This window comes from Onychostruthus taczanowskii, unplaced genomic scaffold (genome assembly GCF_017590055.1).
Source record: "Onychostruthus taczanowskii isolate IOZ18803 unplaced genomic scaffold, ASM1759005v1 scaffold3, whole genome shotgun sequence".
Taxonomy (NCBI): Eukaryota; Metazoa; Chordata; class Aves; order Passeriformes; family Passeridae; genus Onychostruthus; species Onychostruthus taczanowskii.
This window is the reverse complement of record NW_024500349.1, coordinates 22,195,320-22,215,113: the sequence shown is the minus strand read 5'-3', so window position 1 is coordinate 22,215,113 and position 19,794 is coordinate 22,195,320. Positions and strand designations below refer to the sequence as shown.

General features: G+C 41.0%; 1 protein-coding gene across 1 annotated transcript in view; it reads left to right on the top strand.

Moving 5' to 3' along the window:
- The window catches only part of CRHR2 (corticotropin releasing hormone receptor 2), a 143,553-nt gene that overhangs the window by 5,468 nt on the left and 118,291 nt on the right, over positions 1–19,794 (top strand). Inside the window, exon 2 of the mRNA XM_041408874.1 lies at positions 8,433–8,526. Coding sequence (XP_041264808.1) covers positions 8,433–8,526 — 94 coding nt within the window. The remainder of the gene's footprint in view (positions 1–8,432; positions 8,527–19,794) is intronic.

The window sequence follows — 19,794 nt, the reverse complement described above, 5'->3', positions numbered from 1 at the left end:
ATGGCTTGGGTTTCAGGGGGCTCACGGCAGCAGAGGCTCCTGAGCCACGCCAGGGCTGTGCTGGGCACTGTGGCCATCGCAGCTCTTCCCTTGCTGCTTCCTTGCTTTGTGAGCAGACATCCCTGCCAGGGACCAGGCTGCTCCTTCTGCCATCAGTTGGCTCTTTCAAAGCAGAGAGGGAGCTGGGGTGTTCCTCTGGCTGCTGAGAATGATGTCTCAAAGCTCAGGGAAGCATTTTGACCAGGTGTGCTTCCAGTCAGATGCACTGAGGATCTTTCCTCATCGTGCCTCAAAACTCACCTGCTGGGAGATCAGCTGTTCAGTCTATCTTGAACTTGAGACACCTTCCAAAGTGTAAGAATCCCCTAATTTATCAAAAGAAGTATCTTCATGAGGATTTTGAAGTCTTGTCAGACTTGGGGTATTTCTTTCCTTCACCAAAAAAAAAAAACAAACCCAAAAAAAAAGGATTAAAAGAAATATAAGAAAATTTTATCTTTAAATACAGTAATAATTTAAAAATGTCTTTTCATAGTATTTGGCATAATATTTCAATTATAATTATGTGAACACAGTAAAAAATCTTAGAAACATGAGTGAGAGAAACCTCAAAGCCTCTGGATTGCTGATTATTGTTCAAGATATGGTCTGTAAGCTGTTTACTGCATTGCCCATTGAAAGGTTTGGGGAACAATTGTTATCTGTGATTCTTTTTATCATAGGGGCTATAGATCATATAGAATCAAAGAATGAAAAAATAATTTGTGCTGGAAGGGATTGCCAGAAGGCAGGGTTAATTCCAAAACCAAAACATTCTCATCCAGTTCAGCTGTGAAAATCTGCAAAGATGGAGCTCTCACAACATCTCTGGAATATCTTTTTATAACATCTCTTTTCTGATGCTCAGTCGTTGTCATGGTGCAAAATTTTTTCTTTATGTTCTATGAGATTTTCCCTCACTTCAGTTTGTGAATGATGCCTGTCTTGATGCTCTGCTGTCAGCTCCTGAGCGGAATCTGACTCCTCAGAGAAGAGCCTGTGATTCCCCTTCAGGTAGTGAAAGATAATTCCAGACTTGGAGTTAAATTTCACTGTGATATTTGGTTTTCAAATCTAGAAGTGGGCTCCAGCCCAAGAATTAGCAGTTTAAGGAAGGATAAAGAGAAAGTTATTGCTGGTACCCAGTGCCACCTCACTGGTTCATTTTTGAATCCCTGTCAGGAAATCTTGGGTCTGAGGAGCATTTTGTGGAGGATACAGAGTTGACATTCCAGGGGAAACTGAGCAGATATCTTCAGCTGATAAAGTCTTGATCCAGATGGATTTTTTTTATCTTTTTCAGGTGGCAGAGACCTGAAAAACAAAGATTATGAGCTCAGATTTGTTGAGCTGAAGCTGGGAGAGCTTGTGAGGGGTGGCTTTGGAAGTGTAGTGGCAGTGGTGACAATGCATGGGTGAATGATCCTTGCAGAGGCTCTGCATGTAGATAAAGGTTAGTTGAGGGGGTATTGGCATTCACTTGGGTAAATATGACTTTTAAACTTGAGCTGCTCTGGATTCCCTGAGTGTTTTGTCTCCAGTGCATGATTATCTCACCCTGGAGTCCATGTTTTAAGCACAGGTGATGGATTGTTCCTTGACAGGGGTTCCTTCTTCCACTGAGCAAAGGCTGCTGGAATAGGGGGGTGAGGTGAATCACACTGGAGCTGCTGAGAGGATTCACAGGAATGGGAATTGGGTGGGAAAAAAATAACTCACAGACCTAAGGAGAGGGCAGACATGAAGGAAGAAGTGCCCTGAGAGGCTTGCTCCCCTTCCAGGCTATGAATCTGATACCTACAGGTGTGGGGAATGACCAACAAAAATCTTCAAGGATGTGAAATTGAAAGGTCCTTCCATTAAACAATTTTATTTCAGGAGAGCTTGCGGTTCAAATGCAGTTGTGCTCATTTTTAACATCTCAGGTTGCTTTGGAAGGGCTTGGAGACCTGGTTGGACAAGTCCAGCCCATGGGTGGCCTGAGCCAGGTTTGGTTTGTATCTCATGACTCAGAAAATCCCTCAGCACCTGCATGCTTTCAGTTTTCCCCTCTAAAAGCTGATTCAGCAGAGCATGTAGGCAGTGCTCGCTGAAGGCAGATCTCCAAGTTTCAAACACAACAGTGAAGTTCAGTAGTGGGTTCAGTGTAGCAGGTGCTTAAGGGTTTTTTGGTTTTTTTAATTTATTTTTGCATAAAGATTGATTTAATTTCATGCCTTAAAACTGAGCATGTGTTCAATTGCTTTATTGAACTGGGGACGTAATTCCCATTCCATGCAGACTTTTAGTCTCTTTTTCCAGACTTCCTGGAAGAGCTGCGGAATACATCTGGCCTCTAAGATCATGGAGCAGTGTCTCCTGGAGCATTCAGTGTTCTCTAGAAAGTAGCAATGTTTTATGTGGCCACTTGGACTAACTCAGGGGGAGTTTAAAGAGCTGAAGGATGACTTGAAAAGGAGCCTATTTTTCTTGAACTGTGCTCAGAGTCTTTCCCTTTACTGTAACCTTAGCTGGCTCAGGTTTCAGATTGCAGGCTCCTGTGAAAACTTGTATTTAGACTTTCTATCCCAAATGGAAATTATTTTTCTGGTGAAGCCAAGCCAAACAATTGTACACTGCCAAGTGCTGCTGCACGAGCAATTTTAAGTTACTGTTGAGAAAGGCCAAAAGCATCCTGATGCAGAGGGCTGACCTTTTTGCTTCTCCAAAAAAACAAATTATTTCCAACACACTGGCCCTCTGACTACTGTTCTTTAATAAGCATCTCTTTCAGATGCATGTTGAGGATGAAGTAACCACATGGCAGTGGATATAAATCCATCCTGGCCACTTGTGAGGATGACTTTCCCCTCCTCTCCTGTGCTAATCTCTGTTTTTGTTCTGGAAGTAGCAGCTTTCACTCTTCTGATTGTACATATTACTTCAGGTGATTAGTAGTCAGCAAATATTCCAGCTCTCCTCATTCTCTCCCATGTGTTGCCCTCTCTTAGAAGGAAAGAGCTTCTCAGATTAACACTGGCATTTTTGGTAAGAGCATTCCAAGGAACATCTGGTGTTTTTTCCCCCAAAACTTCTGTTTCCCCACACTAGTGATGTAGAACTTGCCAGATGCCCACCTGCCCTGGAAACTGTTCAATCAGAGGATGGATTTTTTCAAGGAAATGTGAGATTCACTTTGATTTTGCTGAGTTGAGCTCTTTAACTAATTACATTTTCATTGTGAAGTTAGATGCCTGTGTTTCCCTAAAATGAGCTTCTCTGCACACAGACTAAAAATTTTTGCTTTTAATTGGGCCACTGTTCTACTCTGTTCTACAAGAAGCATGTCCATTCCAGAAGCTGGGGTGAGAACTCAGTCTCAGTGTGGAGATGGAGTGAATTTATTTGCATTGCCTAATTGAAGAACTAAAAATTAAATGCAGGTTTCCCTTTTCTCTCGCACTCTCTTTTTTTTTCTTTTTTTCCCCTGAGTTCTGAGGCAAAGCTGCTAAGCAGCAGCTTTTCTGTGTGCTGAAGAAAGTTTTGCTGCAGTTTTGATGTTGAAACGAGGTAGCACTTTCAGCCTCAGATATTTTAAAGAAACACATGGGAAAAGCTGGAGTCTTAAGAGCAGTGGAGGCTCCCAGATATGAAGGGTAGGAAGAAGCATCCTCCTGACCTGATCCATGCCACTGCCAGAGGTGGTTCCCCAGGAGTGGAAAATGCTCTGGCTTTAAGAGAGCACAGTGGATAGTGCAGGGTGAGACTTTGTGTGGCAAAGAAGACATGAGATGGACCCTTCTCCTGTCAGCCGTGGACTGAGCACATTTTGTGTTAATAACTCCACATTTTCCCACGTAGGAAGGTCACTTCATCTTGCTCAATAAAAGAAGGGGCTCAGATGATTAAATAAGATGTTGATGTGCTCGTGACTTCTGCAGCCATCATCTCTAGGAATGTTTTGACCTCTCCTTTTGTATGTAGTGTAAAGAAAATTTAGGAAGGATGCATCTAAGTGACACTGTCCTTATAGTGCAGAAGACCCAGTCAGTCGAGGTCGTTCCAATTAAAGGATGTAAAATACCGCAGATGAACTGCATCTGGAAAATTCCTGTTCTCTTCCTGAATTCCAAAGGAATCCCTGTGTGATCAGCTCAGCTGCTGCTCTCTGTTTTGAAGTCTAAGCTATTCAGTACAAATCCCACTGCTTTTCTGGGAGTGGCTTTCTGCTGAGCTGCTGTTGCACTTCCATGGGATGGGTTTCTCTGGGACCTTGGGAGTACTCGAAACTACTTTTTTTTTAAAAGAGTTTTTGCTCTGTTGCTTTGAGGCTGTGTCAGATGTCAGCACCTCTCAGCATGCCACCAGCAGATGTTTGACAGGGAGGCCTAACAACTGGTTTTTTATTAGAGCTCTGCAGAATGGCGTCTGGGAATTCTTGTGTGAGGATGGGAAAGGGGAGTGTGTGCATCTGTCCATGTGTGGCAGCACCCACTGCCTCCAAACTCACCTCCACCTTGGCAAGGGGTGTTCCACTGTTGTGGGTCATCCTTTCCTCTTCAGTCCTTCTCTTCAGCTTGCATTCCTGCTGACTTCACCTACTCTGAGGTATTTAAATTTACCTACCTACTACCTACTGTGAGGTTATTTGCTGCTACCTTCTGTGAGGTATTTAAATTTACCAGATGCTCCATTGTGTCTCTGTGGTAGCCCCATGCTTGTGTTGACATTTTTTCATCCTATCCATAGTTTGGGGGCTGGTTTCTATTCCAAAGCCATTCCTTTGTATTTCTGTAGCCACTTCTTCTATGTTTGAGAGGAGAAAACAACTTCTCCCATGCAGGTGAATTTTACAGCACTGGTATTCATTTGGTTTTACATTTCTATATTGCTCCATAGTGGAACTCAGTACTTCAAACTAGGACTCTTTGTTAATTCTTCTTAAAATGAAGTTTAAAATCCTCTCTAAGCTGGATGAAATAACCACAAATGCTGGTGGGAACTGTGAGTAGGCAACTCTTGTGTCTCATAGTTATGTCCTCTGACAGAGATAAAGATCTTTCATGAATTAATGAAGAGCAGTGACTGTGTCCAAGGGGAAATGCCCAGTAAAATGTCCATTAGAGAGCCACACTAGAGCAACTCATCCTTTTCCCAAAGTCCTCTCAGATGTGAATGGGAAGTTGGCCAAAGGCTGTGTAATTTTTTTTTTTTTTTTTTTAAGGCTCAGTGCTGGCCTGCTCTTGGTTGGTGTCCCTGCTTTGGAAAGTAAAAGATTCAGTTCCACCTCAATCTTTGTTTCAGCACATAAGTTTTATTTGTTCATGAATGTTCACAGTGGCTCAGAGGAATTAAGTTGGACATTTCTGTGCACAACTTAGGTAAATTTTCAGGACAAAAAAGAACTGATTTGATGGGCAGAGGTTATGAAATAGCTGTTTTAAGAGAAATGCAGTTTGAGTAAAGTCATGCATTAGTGACCCAAAGCAATTATTTCAGTTCTTCAAATATAATTTCTGTGCAGTCATGGGCCCAATTATTTATCTTTGCAATTCTATATTACTGAAATATTTCTCTTTCTTTGTTTTGCTGGTTTTTATCATTGTAAGAGGGGCTTTTCAAGGCTGAACTAGAACAGAGACTGGACAGAGCTAAAGAATAAAGCAGAGATTTATTGAAAGGCCTCCATGGATCCACCTTGGGCAGCACAAGAGCCCAGCCAGGGCTGCACCCAAGATGAACCCAAATGGTCCCAAAATGCACGAGCGCTCACGGGGTCTCTCACATTGATCAGTTCTGCTCCTTTTGCATATTGGAGTTCATTGTCCAATTCCGGCTTTAGCCCATGCAGTTCCATCCTGCTTGTTTTTCTCTCTTCATTCCACGTTGTTTATTCTCTTGGATTTGAGATTTGGATCATTTGTCCTTGGTGCCCAGCTGGAGCAGGAATTGTTTTGTCTCCCTGCTCTGTGCAGACAGCTCACCATCCCATATTATGAAGCCCAGACCTACACACTAAAGCAAAAACCTGAGGCATCATTTGGGTTTGTCTGCTTTAAATACAATTAAAAAAAAAAAAAAAAGTTTCGCTCACAGCAAGGCAGTTGACTGTGGTTAGCGGAGAGAAAATGAAACCAAAAGTAACATAATATGTGGAAGGCACTTTTCCCTCCAGCCAAATTAACCTGAGCTGACCCTAAGGCAAATGTGACATTTAACCTTTCCTATTCCTGCCCAAGCTGTGCTGAGCTTGACCTCTGTCTGTTCTTTCCCATCGTCCTGGGGAGGGCACAGCTGAACACGCGGCGTATTTACAGTACAGGGTGATGGCTTGAGTTTCTTCTTTGAAGTGAGGCAGTGCTTTGGCCTGGGAATGGCACAGGGGTGAGGGATGGAGGGGAAGAAATGCCTCTGCTGTGTCAACTCACGTGCCTGGGGCTGACATGAGACAGAGTCTGAGTTTTGGGAGCTCTGTGCCTCGGGAGGTGGAATCTGTACCTGGCTTTATCTCCGTGACCTGACCATGCATGGAGGGTTTGCTATGGAAGGCAGGAGTTTTGAGCCTCCTTGGATGTTGGAATTTGAAATGCAGGGAACTCTCAGAATTTTGGGCCTGTAAGCCAAATTTTAGGATTAAACACAAGATTTAGACTTTAGAAAAGACTTCCAAACTTAGGTGCTAGAAGTGAAAATGTAGATTTGTAGTTTAAAGCAGAGATCTGTTAAGTAGAAGAAAGATTAAAGTTTTAGAGTACAGTGCTGTGAGTTTGTGTGTGTTATAAGATTATGAATTTTAAAAAGCTTACACTATAGTATGACTCTATAAAACAAAATATTTAAGAATTGGGTCAAAACTATAAATATCTTTGTTACTAATGTTATATTAATAATCTTTAAAAGGTCATGTAACTAGAAGTCTTGGGACTTTTTGAGTTGTGTGGTGAAGATGTTATCTGAGCTCACCTTTCCTACCTATGTAAAAGATAAGAAAAAGAAATCATATTATCTGAAACAACTTAGAAGTCCCGTCTCTAACTCATTCAAAATTCTTCACAAATCCTCACACCTGGAGGAGAAAACAGCCCCTTAATGGAATTTGTATGGAAAGAATGAAGTCTGGGAAAGGCTTTCTGTTTGTACTTCAATGCTTCCTATTTTATAAAATAACAGCAAAGTGAGAAATTGGTAGAAAAAGGTGCTGTACAAAGAGCAGTTGTTCTTTAGACACCAACATAACATTGCTGATGGATTCTATTGTCATGAGCATTTACCCTCCTTTTTATTAGGTGACCGAGAATTCAGTGACATAAAATGGGTTCCTCAATCACTTAACACACCTTAGAGCACTGAAATATAATATCAACCTTCAAGGAGTAGGGTTGTTTCCCTGAGTAAAAGCTGCTGAATTGTGTTGGAGTCATTCTGTGTAAAGAGAAAAGGAAAGGCATTTTGTGTGTTACCATGGCTTTATATCCCCCTCAGAAAGACTTTCAGTCAGAAAGATTTTGTTTCATAGATTGAAAATGGAATTTTCTGTCATTGATTTGTCACTTCTGAATCTTCCTGCCATGTTCCGTTCTGCATTTCTTAAAGGACTTTCCAAGAGCTTCTCTTGCTCCAAGCAGAATCCCAACTTGGCTCTATATTTTGGTGTGGGCTTCTCTCCTCTGTCTACACTGGTTGCTTTATTTTGAGTGTGAAAATTAAAATATCCCCATCGATTTTCAACTCTATTCCCTAAATTTTACTTGGGAGTGTACTGTTACCTTGTACTGAACCTGCAGCTTTCTCAAAGTGCCCGTGTTGGCATTACTGCTCTTTCTCACTGTTACTTGCCCTCAGTAGAAGGCTCAGCCCTGAATGCTGAGGGTCAGAAACTTGTGGGTCTTCCATTGGCTAAAAAGAGCCACAGGACACCTTACAGGGATGCCCAATTATCCTATATATTCCATGGAAACACCTTATTCAAGCCCTCTGAACCGCCCTTTGCCAGTTGCTGTATCTCTGGAATGTGCAAGGATCTTTGGCACCCACATAGCAATTAAAAGTTCACTGAAAAAAGTCAACACGTGATCTTTAATGGGATGTGATTCAGCTCTGCTAATTCAGACATCTACTTTCAGGTGAGACAGAGTGGATCCTGAGCTTTGTTAAAGGCATTGAGCAGCTCCCACAAGGGGAGATCCAGAATAGGTGGTTAATTTTCAGCTTCCTGCATTAGTCAGGTGAATTCCATGTCATGCCCTGGAGCCAAGCAAGTACAACCACAAACCTTCTATGTCAGGGGGTGTCTGTACCTGAGTAAATCATGAATGGGAGCTGCTCTGAGACTTCAGGGGCTTGTTGTACTCATGAATGAAGAAATCTGTTCTAGGTTGCTGCTTTACCTGCTTGGTTTCTTTCTGTTTATCCAGATAGTTCTCCACTGTGAATCCTCTGTGAACCTGCCCTTGTCTGTGCTGCTGGAAAAGTACTGCGAAGCTTTGTCAGCCCGCACCAATGTCACAGGTATTTATTCCTCCACTTCTTGGTGGCTTCTTGTTACTGGAGGATCCATTTTCAAAGTGTCCTTGCTCCAGGAACATCTTTTCCTGCTGAGGTAAACATACTGTCTCTAGCCTTGGCTTTTCCTTGGTGGCAATGTGCAGTGGTGTGACAAGGAAGGGGAACTTGGAATTCTATTCAGCTGGAGAATTCCACACACCTGGAGTAGTTCCCTTCAGGGGAACTACTGACAGCTCCTTCTCACAGTTTAATCTGTTGAATTAGCTGTACTTACTGACTGATGTGATAGTTGAAGATTAATATAGTTGAAGTGTCTTCTCCATCTGTCCAGACCAGTTTTTAGAAGCAGGGCAAAGCACTTGTCTCTTGGCTAAAATACACCAGCACAAAAATGATGCTGTAAGAGATGTGAAACTGGATCCAGCTTTGTTTCAGAAGTGGGAGAAGCATGCTCAGAGCCACTGCTCTGCAGCATGACTTGGGTGTAATGCAATGAATGGTGCTTCTGGGGGAAAAAACTACATTTCTTCCCTTCCTCTTCACTTTCTTTCTCCCCCTGCTGAATATTCGTGGAGGGAGGAGCTTAAAATATAATGTAACTATTATCATTCAGCCAGTTCTCCATCCCTGGGAAACAGCAAAGGAAATGAGGCTCAGGGAATTAAAGATCTTTCTGTAAAATATGTTGGATCAATGATGTTTTATTCTGACTTAATTCCTTAAGGACAATAAACAGATCTAGATATCAGACTGAAGTGTGAAAGTTGTGGTGCCTGAACTGCCTCTCAATTTGCATATAAATGGGTGTGTTGACCTGTATTATGAACCTGCCCCAAGCTCTGCCCCTTGGTGCCGTTGTGTTCCAGGGAGCAGCTCTGCCTCCTGTAGCAGATTTGTTTATATCAGTTTAATGACCATCTATTCCATTCCTTGGCTTGAAACAAAGGGAAGATAAATGAGGTTCTGTATTTGGACCTTTCTTTTAGGTGTTCTTTGCCTTTTGAATGTGTTTGTAAATATTATCGTAAAACTTGCCACTTATTCGTGAAGTGCTTCTATTTTAGAAAAAAAAATATTTTAGAAAAAAAACCACAAATTTCATGCCAGGCTGTCTTAGAAGTCAGCAAACAATTTATTTTTCAGTTGTTGACAAAACATAATTTTCTGGGCTGTTTATGTGATGCATGAACACACGGCATATTCTCCAGTGGAGTGTGGCTACTGGAACAGAATTTTAATGGGAAAAGGGAAGAGTGAAGCTACAGAAGCCTCTCTTCTATTCCAGTATCTTTGTGAGGTATCACTGATCAGAGGTAAACCAGTGCTCTGAAATTAATGGAAGTTGATTTTGATAATCAGTCTAACACGCAGCTTTTGTAGAACAAACTTTCTATGATGCTTTAAAATCCTGTGAACCTGTACTGTGCTTTGAGAGTGGCTTTTTACAGGTAATAAACCCCAAATGTAGTAAAATATAGTAAACCCCAAATCTGCTCCATGGTCAGCCTCAGGTACAAGCATGAGGTGAACTTTGGGACACCCTAGGGACAAAAATTCACTTTTTTGCTTAGCATGGACCAATGTTCTTTTCTCAGTGTGGTGGGTCATCAACAGGAGCATGGTGGTTCCCATGACCTGTTGTTTTTGTGCTCCATGAAAAGCAGATCTTCCAAACAGTCTGGACTATTCAGCTATGAGCCTTCTCATTATAAATGGAGGTCTGCAATATAATCACCACCTCTTCATGGTCAGTAGAGCTCTATTGGTACAGTTAAAGACCAAAGCATGATTTAATCCTAAATTAAAATATAAAATGGAGCAGAAAATGCTTTTTCTTTATTGGGGTCCAAGCATAATGAGCTTCTGTAACTAAGTCTGCTCTAATATTTCAATGTCCAAAATTAGGTGAGTTGTGTTGGAGCCCTCATTTTGAACCTGATAATGACAAGGATGTGTCACATGGGAACACTGGTGAGCTCCATTTAGCAGCATGGATGGAGAGAACCAGACCACAGAGCCTGCAGTGTGTGAGTCTTTTCTCTGGCTCCTGTTCTTTGACACAGTGCAGATATCATATTTTAGAAGGGGAGAAAAAAACCAAGAAAAGAAACCCAAGGAGAGCCATACTGAACAATCTTTATTTAGCTGGGAGAACAGTAAACGTTAAGCTTTGTAATTCGTTATCTTCCCTGTTTCTTTTCCAGAAGATGCTGTTAATTAGTCCAATATGTTAATTTCCTCCTCTCATAATTACTAATTTCACCCCCAAATATGTTCACACTAAGTATCCCAAACAGATGGCATAAAATGCTTTTGAGAATGTAATGCATGGGTAGTTTCACAGGATGGCTGAGAGAATGACATTGTAAATTCATTCTGAAACAATTTAAACCAAGAAATACTTTTTCAGAGTTGGAAAGCAACATGACTCATTTTCTCTTTTGGGCATTTTTTCCTTGAAAAATCCCTAGATGGCACCTTCAGGATTGCTTGGATTCAGTTCCCGAGCGTGATGGTGTTGTCAATGAGTGGTTTAGGTCATTACAAAATCACCATCAAAGCCATTAGCAGAAGTATGTTTAGCATGAATTTCTAAAATTGTGAGTTAGCAAAGTTCAGTGTCAAGGTCCGCTCTATCACTTTTTACATGGATGAATCACACAGAGGAAAATCAAGTTAGAATTGAGATAGACTGATTAACACAGAGATGAAAAATGCACAAGGATTAAAGGGGCCCTTCTGCTGAGTCATGAGGGTCAGAGCAGACTTCTCTTGCTTGTTAAACTCGCTACAGAGCTTAGGCGCAGCTCAGTCCAATCTTAGTCCCAGACCTGGTGAATGGTTTATATCTAAAGGATTACACATGTAATTAATCAGCGTCACCTAAAGCACCACCATCAAATGTATCCCAGGTGATCTTAATAGGATGTTGTAAAAACACCAATTTACCACAGATGGAATTTTTACACGGCTTCTGAACCAGCAGCAGTCTGAGGTTTGTTCACAGTTTGTAGGTGGATTGTTGGAACTCTGGATGCTGAGAATTTCAGACTTTCTGTGCTGACATACTCTGACCCCCAAGAGAACACTGCATTGACCTGAGGCCATGGAGAACGCTTCCAAAATGGAATGACAGAACTGGGATTGTGGGTGTGGAGTTTGAATAGAAGTGTGTGATATCACAGGGTGGAAAACTTAAAGCTTAAAGTTTTAGAAAATAGTAATATATGTGAAGCAAAATAGAAGTTTTAAGGCAGTAGTTGGTCCTTCTACTTCACTTTCTTCTTCATGGGTTTGGATGGTATTTTTTAATGAGACAGAAAAGTCCACATTGCAGGACACAAGTGGTTAGTTATTAGGTTAAAAGTAAAAAAATTTAAGTGTCATTTCTTAATTAGATAGTTTATCCTTAAAAGACCTTGTGAAGAAAATTAGTTAGCCATTTTGTACTTTATTAGTGAAATATTGCAAAACTCACGCCTTGTAAGACTGTAATATAGATAAGGAATAATAAACATCTAAGTCTAAACACGAAATATCGTCTCGAGAGTTTCAATCCGAACATTAACAGAGGCAGAAAAGAAACCAAACACCAACAGTGGATTACAAGATTTTTTTAGCAGTTCCTAATCACTGACTAATTTAGCATTTACAGAGGCTGTCAGTAGAATTTATTACAACTACAATAGTCAATCACAGAGATAAGATGGCAACATTCATACTACACTTTCAGTAGGTATCTAAATTTCCATCCTGGCCACAATCTGGGTAAGTAATTACTGGAATTTTAAAAATTCCAGTAACAGTGGAAGGTAAGGAATGTTCCAAGGCTGTCAGGGAATGACTGAATATTCCCACTGTTGCTCCCCACCCAACATGGTCTCTGCTCCCACCCTGGACACACAAAAGGCTTTGGTATGGGGTCAAGGGACACTTCACCATCAAACTCATTTCACAAAGGCCATGGCCTAGCAGGAATTCCTGGGATCATAGAACAATCCAGAAGAGATCTGGGTCATGGGGGAAATGCACTACACCAAATGGGAAGTGTTTTTGTGTTTGTGAACCTGAAGAAAAAAATTGTATTTAATTATTATTTCGCTTTCATATATAAGAAATGGCAGATTTTATTTTTTTTTTAGAGGACTCAGCTTAAGATGTTTCTGATGTTGTAATTTCCTGGTCTGGTTTGACTATAATTAGTGATTTCCAGGGTGAGCAGGTGGCTATAATTCTATATATCTGTGTGATACAGGCACTGAGTTACAGCTTGAATTTTTATAGGAACTTAGAGGACAGAGTTCCTCAGTTCACACTGATATTCCATGCATTGTAGAATGTTTTTGCATTATTCCCCTCACATCCCTTGAGTTTCCCATCTAATGTGTTTCCAAAGGAGACTGCAAGTCTTGGCTTGCATCTGATCCTATTTAATTTTGATCTGCATGGAAATCTTTTGATCCCCCTATTTGTTCCATTGACACATTTGACCGCACAGTCTTTAAGACCTTGTCAAAATACAGTTCATCTGAAAACAGGAATTTTGTCCAAAAAAAATAAACCAACAAATGGACGGCCAATGCTACTGTGCCTTGGACACATTTGACCGCACAGTCTTTAAGACCTTGTCAAAATACAGTTCATGTGAAAACAGGAATTTGTCCAAAAAAAATAAACCAACATGTGGATGGCCAATGCTACTGTGCCTTATCAGTATACAAATTATATTCTCTGTTTTTCTTCTCTTTCTTCCCTTTCAGTCTGTTTGAAGGTTGCAGTTTGCATTTATGGTGTTTAAGTGTATTCAGTCAACCCAGTAAAGGAGAGGCAGTAAATCAGATGTCATGCATTTCATTTCAAGAAATCCTGGGATTTACTGAACGGAAAAATTATTTGTTCCTCCTTGTGACTGGATCCTCGAGCTGGGAGCTGGTTCCTTGCCCTCACTCTGGTCACTTTGTAGTGAAAGTTGTCTCCCAGAAATGGTGGAAACATCCCAATTCTGAGTGGTGCAGGATTCCACCTGTACAAATCCAGGCTTACACTACTCCTGCGGTGTTTCCTGTGTTTTCCAAGTCTCTGGGGAAGCTGTGGTTTAATGAAAGTGTTGGTGGATGTGGGAGGAATGTATCCAGGGATGGATCCACAACTCATCAAAGATGCTCATCAAGTCTCCAGCCAACCTGACATCATCACTTGGAGTTTGCCATCATTTTCCCAGTTGCTGGAACAGTGTTTTATTCTAGAGGCTCCTCACAGAACTGGGAATATCTGAATAGTGTTGTTCTTGGCTGGCTTGTTAGTTTTAAATAATCAATTCCAATAATTCTTGAATCAATGATCCTTTCAGTGGATGAAAGTTTTATGACACACAGGCTTATTTGGTATTTTACTTTCCATCCCAAACTGTGAAGGTGAGCCCCTCTCTTGCTCCAGGGGTTATTTATTTCTGTACATCACACTATTCTGTTTCCTGGAAACAGAAGATTTGGCATCATTACGTCCCTAAATATCCCTCCAGAGTAATGGTATGGCAGTAATTCTTGCTGCTTCCCTCCTGATTTTCCCAGCAGGCCACATCAATGAGCAGTTCCATTCAGAATGAGCCTTGGGTGGGCGATTTATTTTCACAGATGCTTTCACTCCCTTGGCGTCAGCCTGCTGGCTGCAGCTCCCCACGCTGCTCCTGCAGCTGCCTGGGGGACAGGGTCACATCCACAGCACCCAGTCACTGCTCCCAGGCAGAAAGATAACCTCACACATCAATATTTGCACCATCACCTCTCCAGCTGGGCACCAGCTACCTTCCCAGCACTTCCTATTTTCAGATGTTGCAACAGCACTATTTAAATAGAGGTGATGATGTTGGTTTACTTTCCCACTGCCCCAAATGACATACCAGGCAGTCTAGCTCTGCTTGCTTGTGCTTCCCAAAATAAAGTTGACAGTGCTGGGTGTTGTTGAACAATTTGTATTACTGCCCTTATAATTTAAAAAAAGTTGCAAAGTTGACAGTGCTGGGTGTTGTTGAACAATTTGTATTACTGCCCTTATAATTTTAAAAAAGTTGCCTTTTTTTTTTCCTTCTTTTTCTTTTTGAGTCTGGTGCAGTTCCAAAATTTTAAAAAAGTTGCCTTTTTTTTTTCTTCTTTTTCTTTTTGTGTCTGGTGCAGTTCCAAGCTGAGGGTATGGAAATCCTTTGTGTATTGGGAAACTGTAGACAGTCCAGCAAGTTTTGTGGTCCACTAGAGAGGATTAATTACTAGAGTAATAGAAAAATTTAATAGTGCCAGGGTTGTGGGTTTGATCCCTGTATGGCCCATTCATTTAAGAGTTGGACTTGATAATTCTTGTAAGTCCCTTCCACATCAAATTATTCTGTGATTTAGGTTGGAAAAAGCCCTTAGGATCATCCAGTCCAACCACTAATACAGCCCTACCCAATCCACCACCAAACCATGTCCCTAAGCACCACATCTAATTTCTAAATTTGCTGTAGAAACAAAATATTTATGAGGGGTTTTGGGGTTTTATTTTTTGGGTAAATGTTTTATGGTTGAGATAGGTAAACACATCTAAAAGTTCCCACTTTTATCCCAGGTGTCCAGAGGCTGATGAGTTCTTCCAAATCTACAACAAATCTCTAATCTGTGTAAAAAAGGCTGTAAAATGCACAGCATGAAACATGTTTCAGTAAGAAGTTGTCCCAGTGTCTTGACCCCATGGAAAAGTTTTTGCAGAACCTCAATAAAGAACCAAAGGAAGTAATCTGCCCTCTGATTTTACATTACACAGAAATGTGAAGAGCCTGGGAACAGACACTGAGGTTTTTTTCATATTTCAGAAGAGTGGCACACCTCAGTCATGGCTCTGTCACTTCTGTCTGGTGTATTCTCAGCAGCCCCTCAGTACTGACTGTTACAATGCCCCACTCCATCAAATATACCAAATGTTTGAATTTATACAGTTGCTACAATAAACATCGTATGTTGAAAGTGGTTCCTCAATTAGACGGCATTTTTTGCACACCTGATAAATAATAATACACGCTGTAGAACCTTTCATTTTGTCAAGGTCCACAGAACAGATGGAGTGCCTTTTCTGTTCACACAGAATCATCTCAGTGTCTGCTCCTAAATGAAAACACCCCCTCTCCTTTAAATCAGCATTTCTCTCTGGTTTTGGGGGATGATGAGCCCTTCAAGGGTTGAAATAACACCATGGCCAATCTAAGAGTAAACCCACCAGAGTGGTACTAGAGGACACTGTTCTGAAGGATGGGTGGTTCAGAGGATGTCCAACATCTGCTGAGCTGCAAGATCCCTATTATTAAGAAATGGGAGAGATTGTGTGGAATAGGCAATTTTTTGTTATTGTTTCTGATGTCAGTTTAGTGCCCAAATGTGGAAAATGGATTTATAGAAAATTCTCAAATTTAAGCCTGACAGAAGGCTTACACAGTGTATGCATCTGTATGCAAACCTTGAGATGAGAAATGCTGACCTAGAAATGCCATGGAATAGGACAAAAATTAAGATAAATTGAACTAGAAACAAGCTTCAAAGGGTGGCCTTACAAATAGGACTAGATACTTTGGAGAAATAAAACTATGAAAGGTGCATTTTAATAGGACCCACGAGGGGTAATTTTAGATGATTGGGTTTAAAGCATTTACAGCACGATGTGGCAAAAGCTAATAAGCCAAGAAACACTTATAGTGTATTGTAATTAGGAAATAGTTGGCTTCTGATGGGATTGTGATGTTCTGGGTCAGAAAAGAGCTTAGTCCAACACCCATGAACTGAGTTGACTCTCCAGGTTAGCAGTGAGCCTCTAGACGTGCTCTTGTTGACATGCAGTTGTGGTCTCACCTTTGTCTCCCTGCTTTGGACAAAGCCAATGTTTCCATGCTTCTTTTGGGGGGGTGTCCTGACCACACTCAGAGCCAGATTCACCACAAAGCCAGACCAAGGTGAGGCTGAGCTCCATCTATTTCCCTGTGAGGATAAACTTTGTGTGTCTTGTGCCTCTGTGTATAAAATCGTGCCTGCCAGTGCTGCCTTCCTTCACTACCAACTACTGACAGCAAAAAAAAAGAGTGACCTTCCACCCTCTGTTCTTGGTGTCCTCAAGATGTGCCCAAAGCTGTTTGAGAACCCAGTGGCTGCTTTGAGGAAGAGGAAGGGAAAGGATTCTTCCTACTTGCAGGTGCTGTTCTGGCTTACCCTGGACTAGAATTTGAACACAGAAAATGCATCAGGGATTCAGCTTGAAGAAATCACCTGCTGTAAAGTTGTAGCTGGCAGCTCCTTGTTTAACTCTTCATTGCATCACTTGGTTGAACTTTGACGAATAAACTCTTTTATGCAGGGAATTAATTTGCTCTGAGATACGAACATCTTATAATCATAGAACCATAAAACAACAAAATTGCCTAAGACCTTTAAAATCACTGAGTCCAGTCCTTAACCCAGCAGTGCCCAGTCCATCACTAAACCCTGCCCAAGTGCCACATCTACAACTTTTAAATAGTGACTCAGCCACTTCCCTGGGCAGCCCAGCGTCCCACACACACAAAAATAATAGTTAAGCACTAAAGCTTGTCAAAGTGCAAAGCAACCTGTAAAGCTCCAGCTCTACATTGCTCGGCTTTCTTGTTCCATTACCAAATAAGAACTAGAAGGGTTATTTTTCTCCCTCCAGGCATTCATCTTACTCGTTAAACTGTCAGAGGGTGGACACTGGCTGTATAAGAAAGAGATAATGGAAAATGTTAGCATGGTTTATGTAAGCCACTTGGACTTGAACTGTTCAACACTTCACGCCCTGTGCATCTTTTTTTGTAGCAGATTCATTCTCTTTGTCGTGCTACTGCTGTGCATAAATGGTCAGACAAAAGGGTTGTTTATGGATGCAGGTATTTCAAGTTGCACATACCATTAGCTAAGAGGTGACACAAATGAGAAACAGATTGCTAAGGGTATAAAATGTTGGGTGGTCTCAGCTCCACTGATGTAGAACAGCAGTCTGATTTCAAGGCTCCCTCCTCACCCTCTGGACTCTCCACCTTGTGCAGATATCCCTGGTAGATCAGACCAAGCATTTAGAAGCTGATCTCTTGCCTGCTGTCACTGTGAAATACACAGGGAGTTATTACCATGCCAGAGAAACCTGGTCCTGTATCAGGAAATCCTCTGGGATGAACATGGGAGCTGGGAGAGTGTTCATTTATCTCCTGTCTCCGTGTTGTTCCCTAAATATCCACTGCTGGAGACTGGAAGATGTAGTAGGTAGAGCCTCAGGCAGAACCAAAAGGGCTGCCCTGGTATTTTTGAACAAGCCTGGGGTTTTTTTATTTATTGAGTTTAAAGGCAGCCTAAGGCCTGCTCAGCTGTAGGTGCCTACTTTGCAATATCCAGAGTTACAGGAAATTAATAATTCCCCTAAGAACCTGCTCTTTCTTTGAGAGTATCCTGGAGGTAATTGCACAGCAGGTGGGAGAATATTACTCACTGCCTCCTGTGTAAATAAAGGGGAAAGAGTTAATATCAGAAGTGAGATGTCTTTGCAATTTTGCTGTTAATCTGTTCAAGGAGAGTGCTGGTGAGTTCATCCCTGTGGATGTGGGTGTGAAATCTTTAAATGAATCCTCAGTGTGGAGCCATGCCTCAGTGGGCATCAGCTCTTTGAAATTTGTATCAGTTAAACACAAGACTTCTGACTAAGATGAGCAGCTTCTTATCTGAGCAAATTGTGGGTTGTTAAATATACATATACCTTTATATGTATAAAAATATACACATATAAGTATGTATCAATATCTGATTATTTTAGAAATCAAAAGTATCGTTATGCTGAAACTGTCCTTCCAGTAACTCAGTAACTGGGTAAACTCAGTTTTAGGATTTAGGAGTATGATCAGTATTTTTTGCTGTCTTCTCTCTACAAAAATGTATCTATTCTCTTGAGTTAATTTTAAACTTTGCACAGATCTCCATTTTCTTCATGGATAAATAAACTCAGTTTACACATTTATTTATGCAGGATGCTCACCAATTTTTTTCCCCCTCTTACTCTTTGAGGTTTTAAAAGTTCTTGATTTTCAGAGGAGGGAAATGCTATTTCAATGCCACTCTTGCCACCTAAAGTGCTTGTCACTTCTGCTTGGGTGCGTGCCCAGTTCACTCAGATGTGGCTGCTGTTCTCTCACATTGTTTTGATGGATTGCTGGTCTTCTTTTATTAAATTTCTTATGAAACCTTCTCAAATCCAAATATAAAATTCTTACTAGCAGAAAAAATACAGGATTTTTTAGGTTGCTGTAAAATAGCTTGTTGTGCTACAAATCTCTGATATAAGTAATACAGAAATTCACCCTGTAGATCTACTTTTTTAAAAAGGAATTATTTTTTACACTATGACAGTGAAAATTAATGTAGCCATACATGTTATGAAATTTTTGGCTATTATTTCCCCTACCTGAAGGATAAGATTTTTATTAGCATTTTCTACAGGGAGACAGAGAGCTCAGGGGCAGCACTTGAAACATGCACAGTAAAAATTGTTATGTCTTCTATTTTTCTGTTAAAATCATCATAATTTTATCAACATCCACAAGACAATGAAATAAACGTGTCTGTTTGATTGGGGAAAACACACAGTAAAGGAAAAACCTATGCAGCATTATGTGGTATCTATAACCTTGTTTTTCTGCAGTCCCACAGTCCACAGATTGAACAAGCAAAGAATACTTGATTTTTGATCTGCATTGCAGATTTCAGGGCACTTTGTCACTCTTTATGTCATTCCAGGAGGCCTGACTGTGGTGTGTTATGCGAAGTCCACAATTTTGCAGTTCCTGCCTCCAGTGTTATAATAAACAGGAATACCTTGTGCTGGTTAACTTTGTGTAGATTAAAACTTTAAAAACTCATAGTAAAAGCAGAATCCGTGGAAGCTGAGAGGTAGATATTTTTACCTCTATTCTATGTATGGTGAAAGATGAAAAATCAAATTATTTGCCAAGAGTTCAAAGGCAGTCAGCAGAGGAATATCAGAACTTGAGGCATTCTCGCTCTGCAGGCTGACTGCAGTACTTGGTTGGGCCTGAACCCAGAGCAATTAAAAGCAAGCAGCTGACATTTTTGCATTGCAAAAGTTTTAAATATTCCGTGGTAGCCTGGCAAGCCTACACACAACCTGAGAGCTTTCTAACTTATTGGTGCAACTGCTCTTGCTTTTAGCTGAGTCTCTCAAGTGTTGGTATGTTCA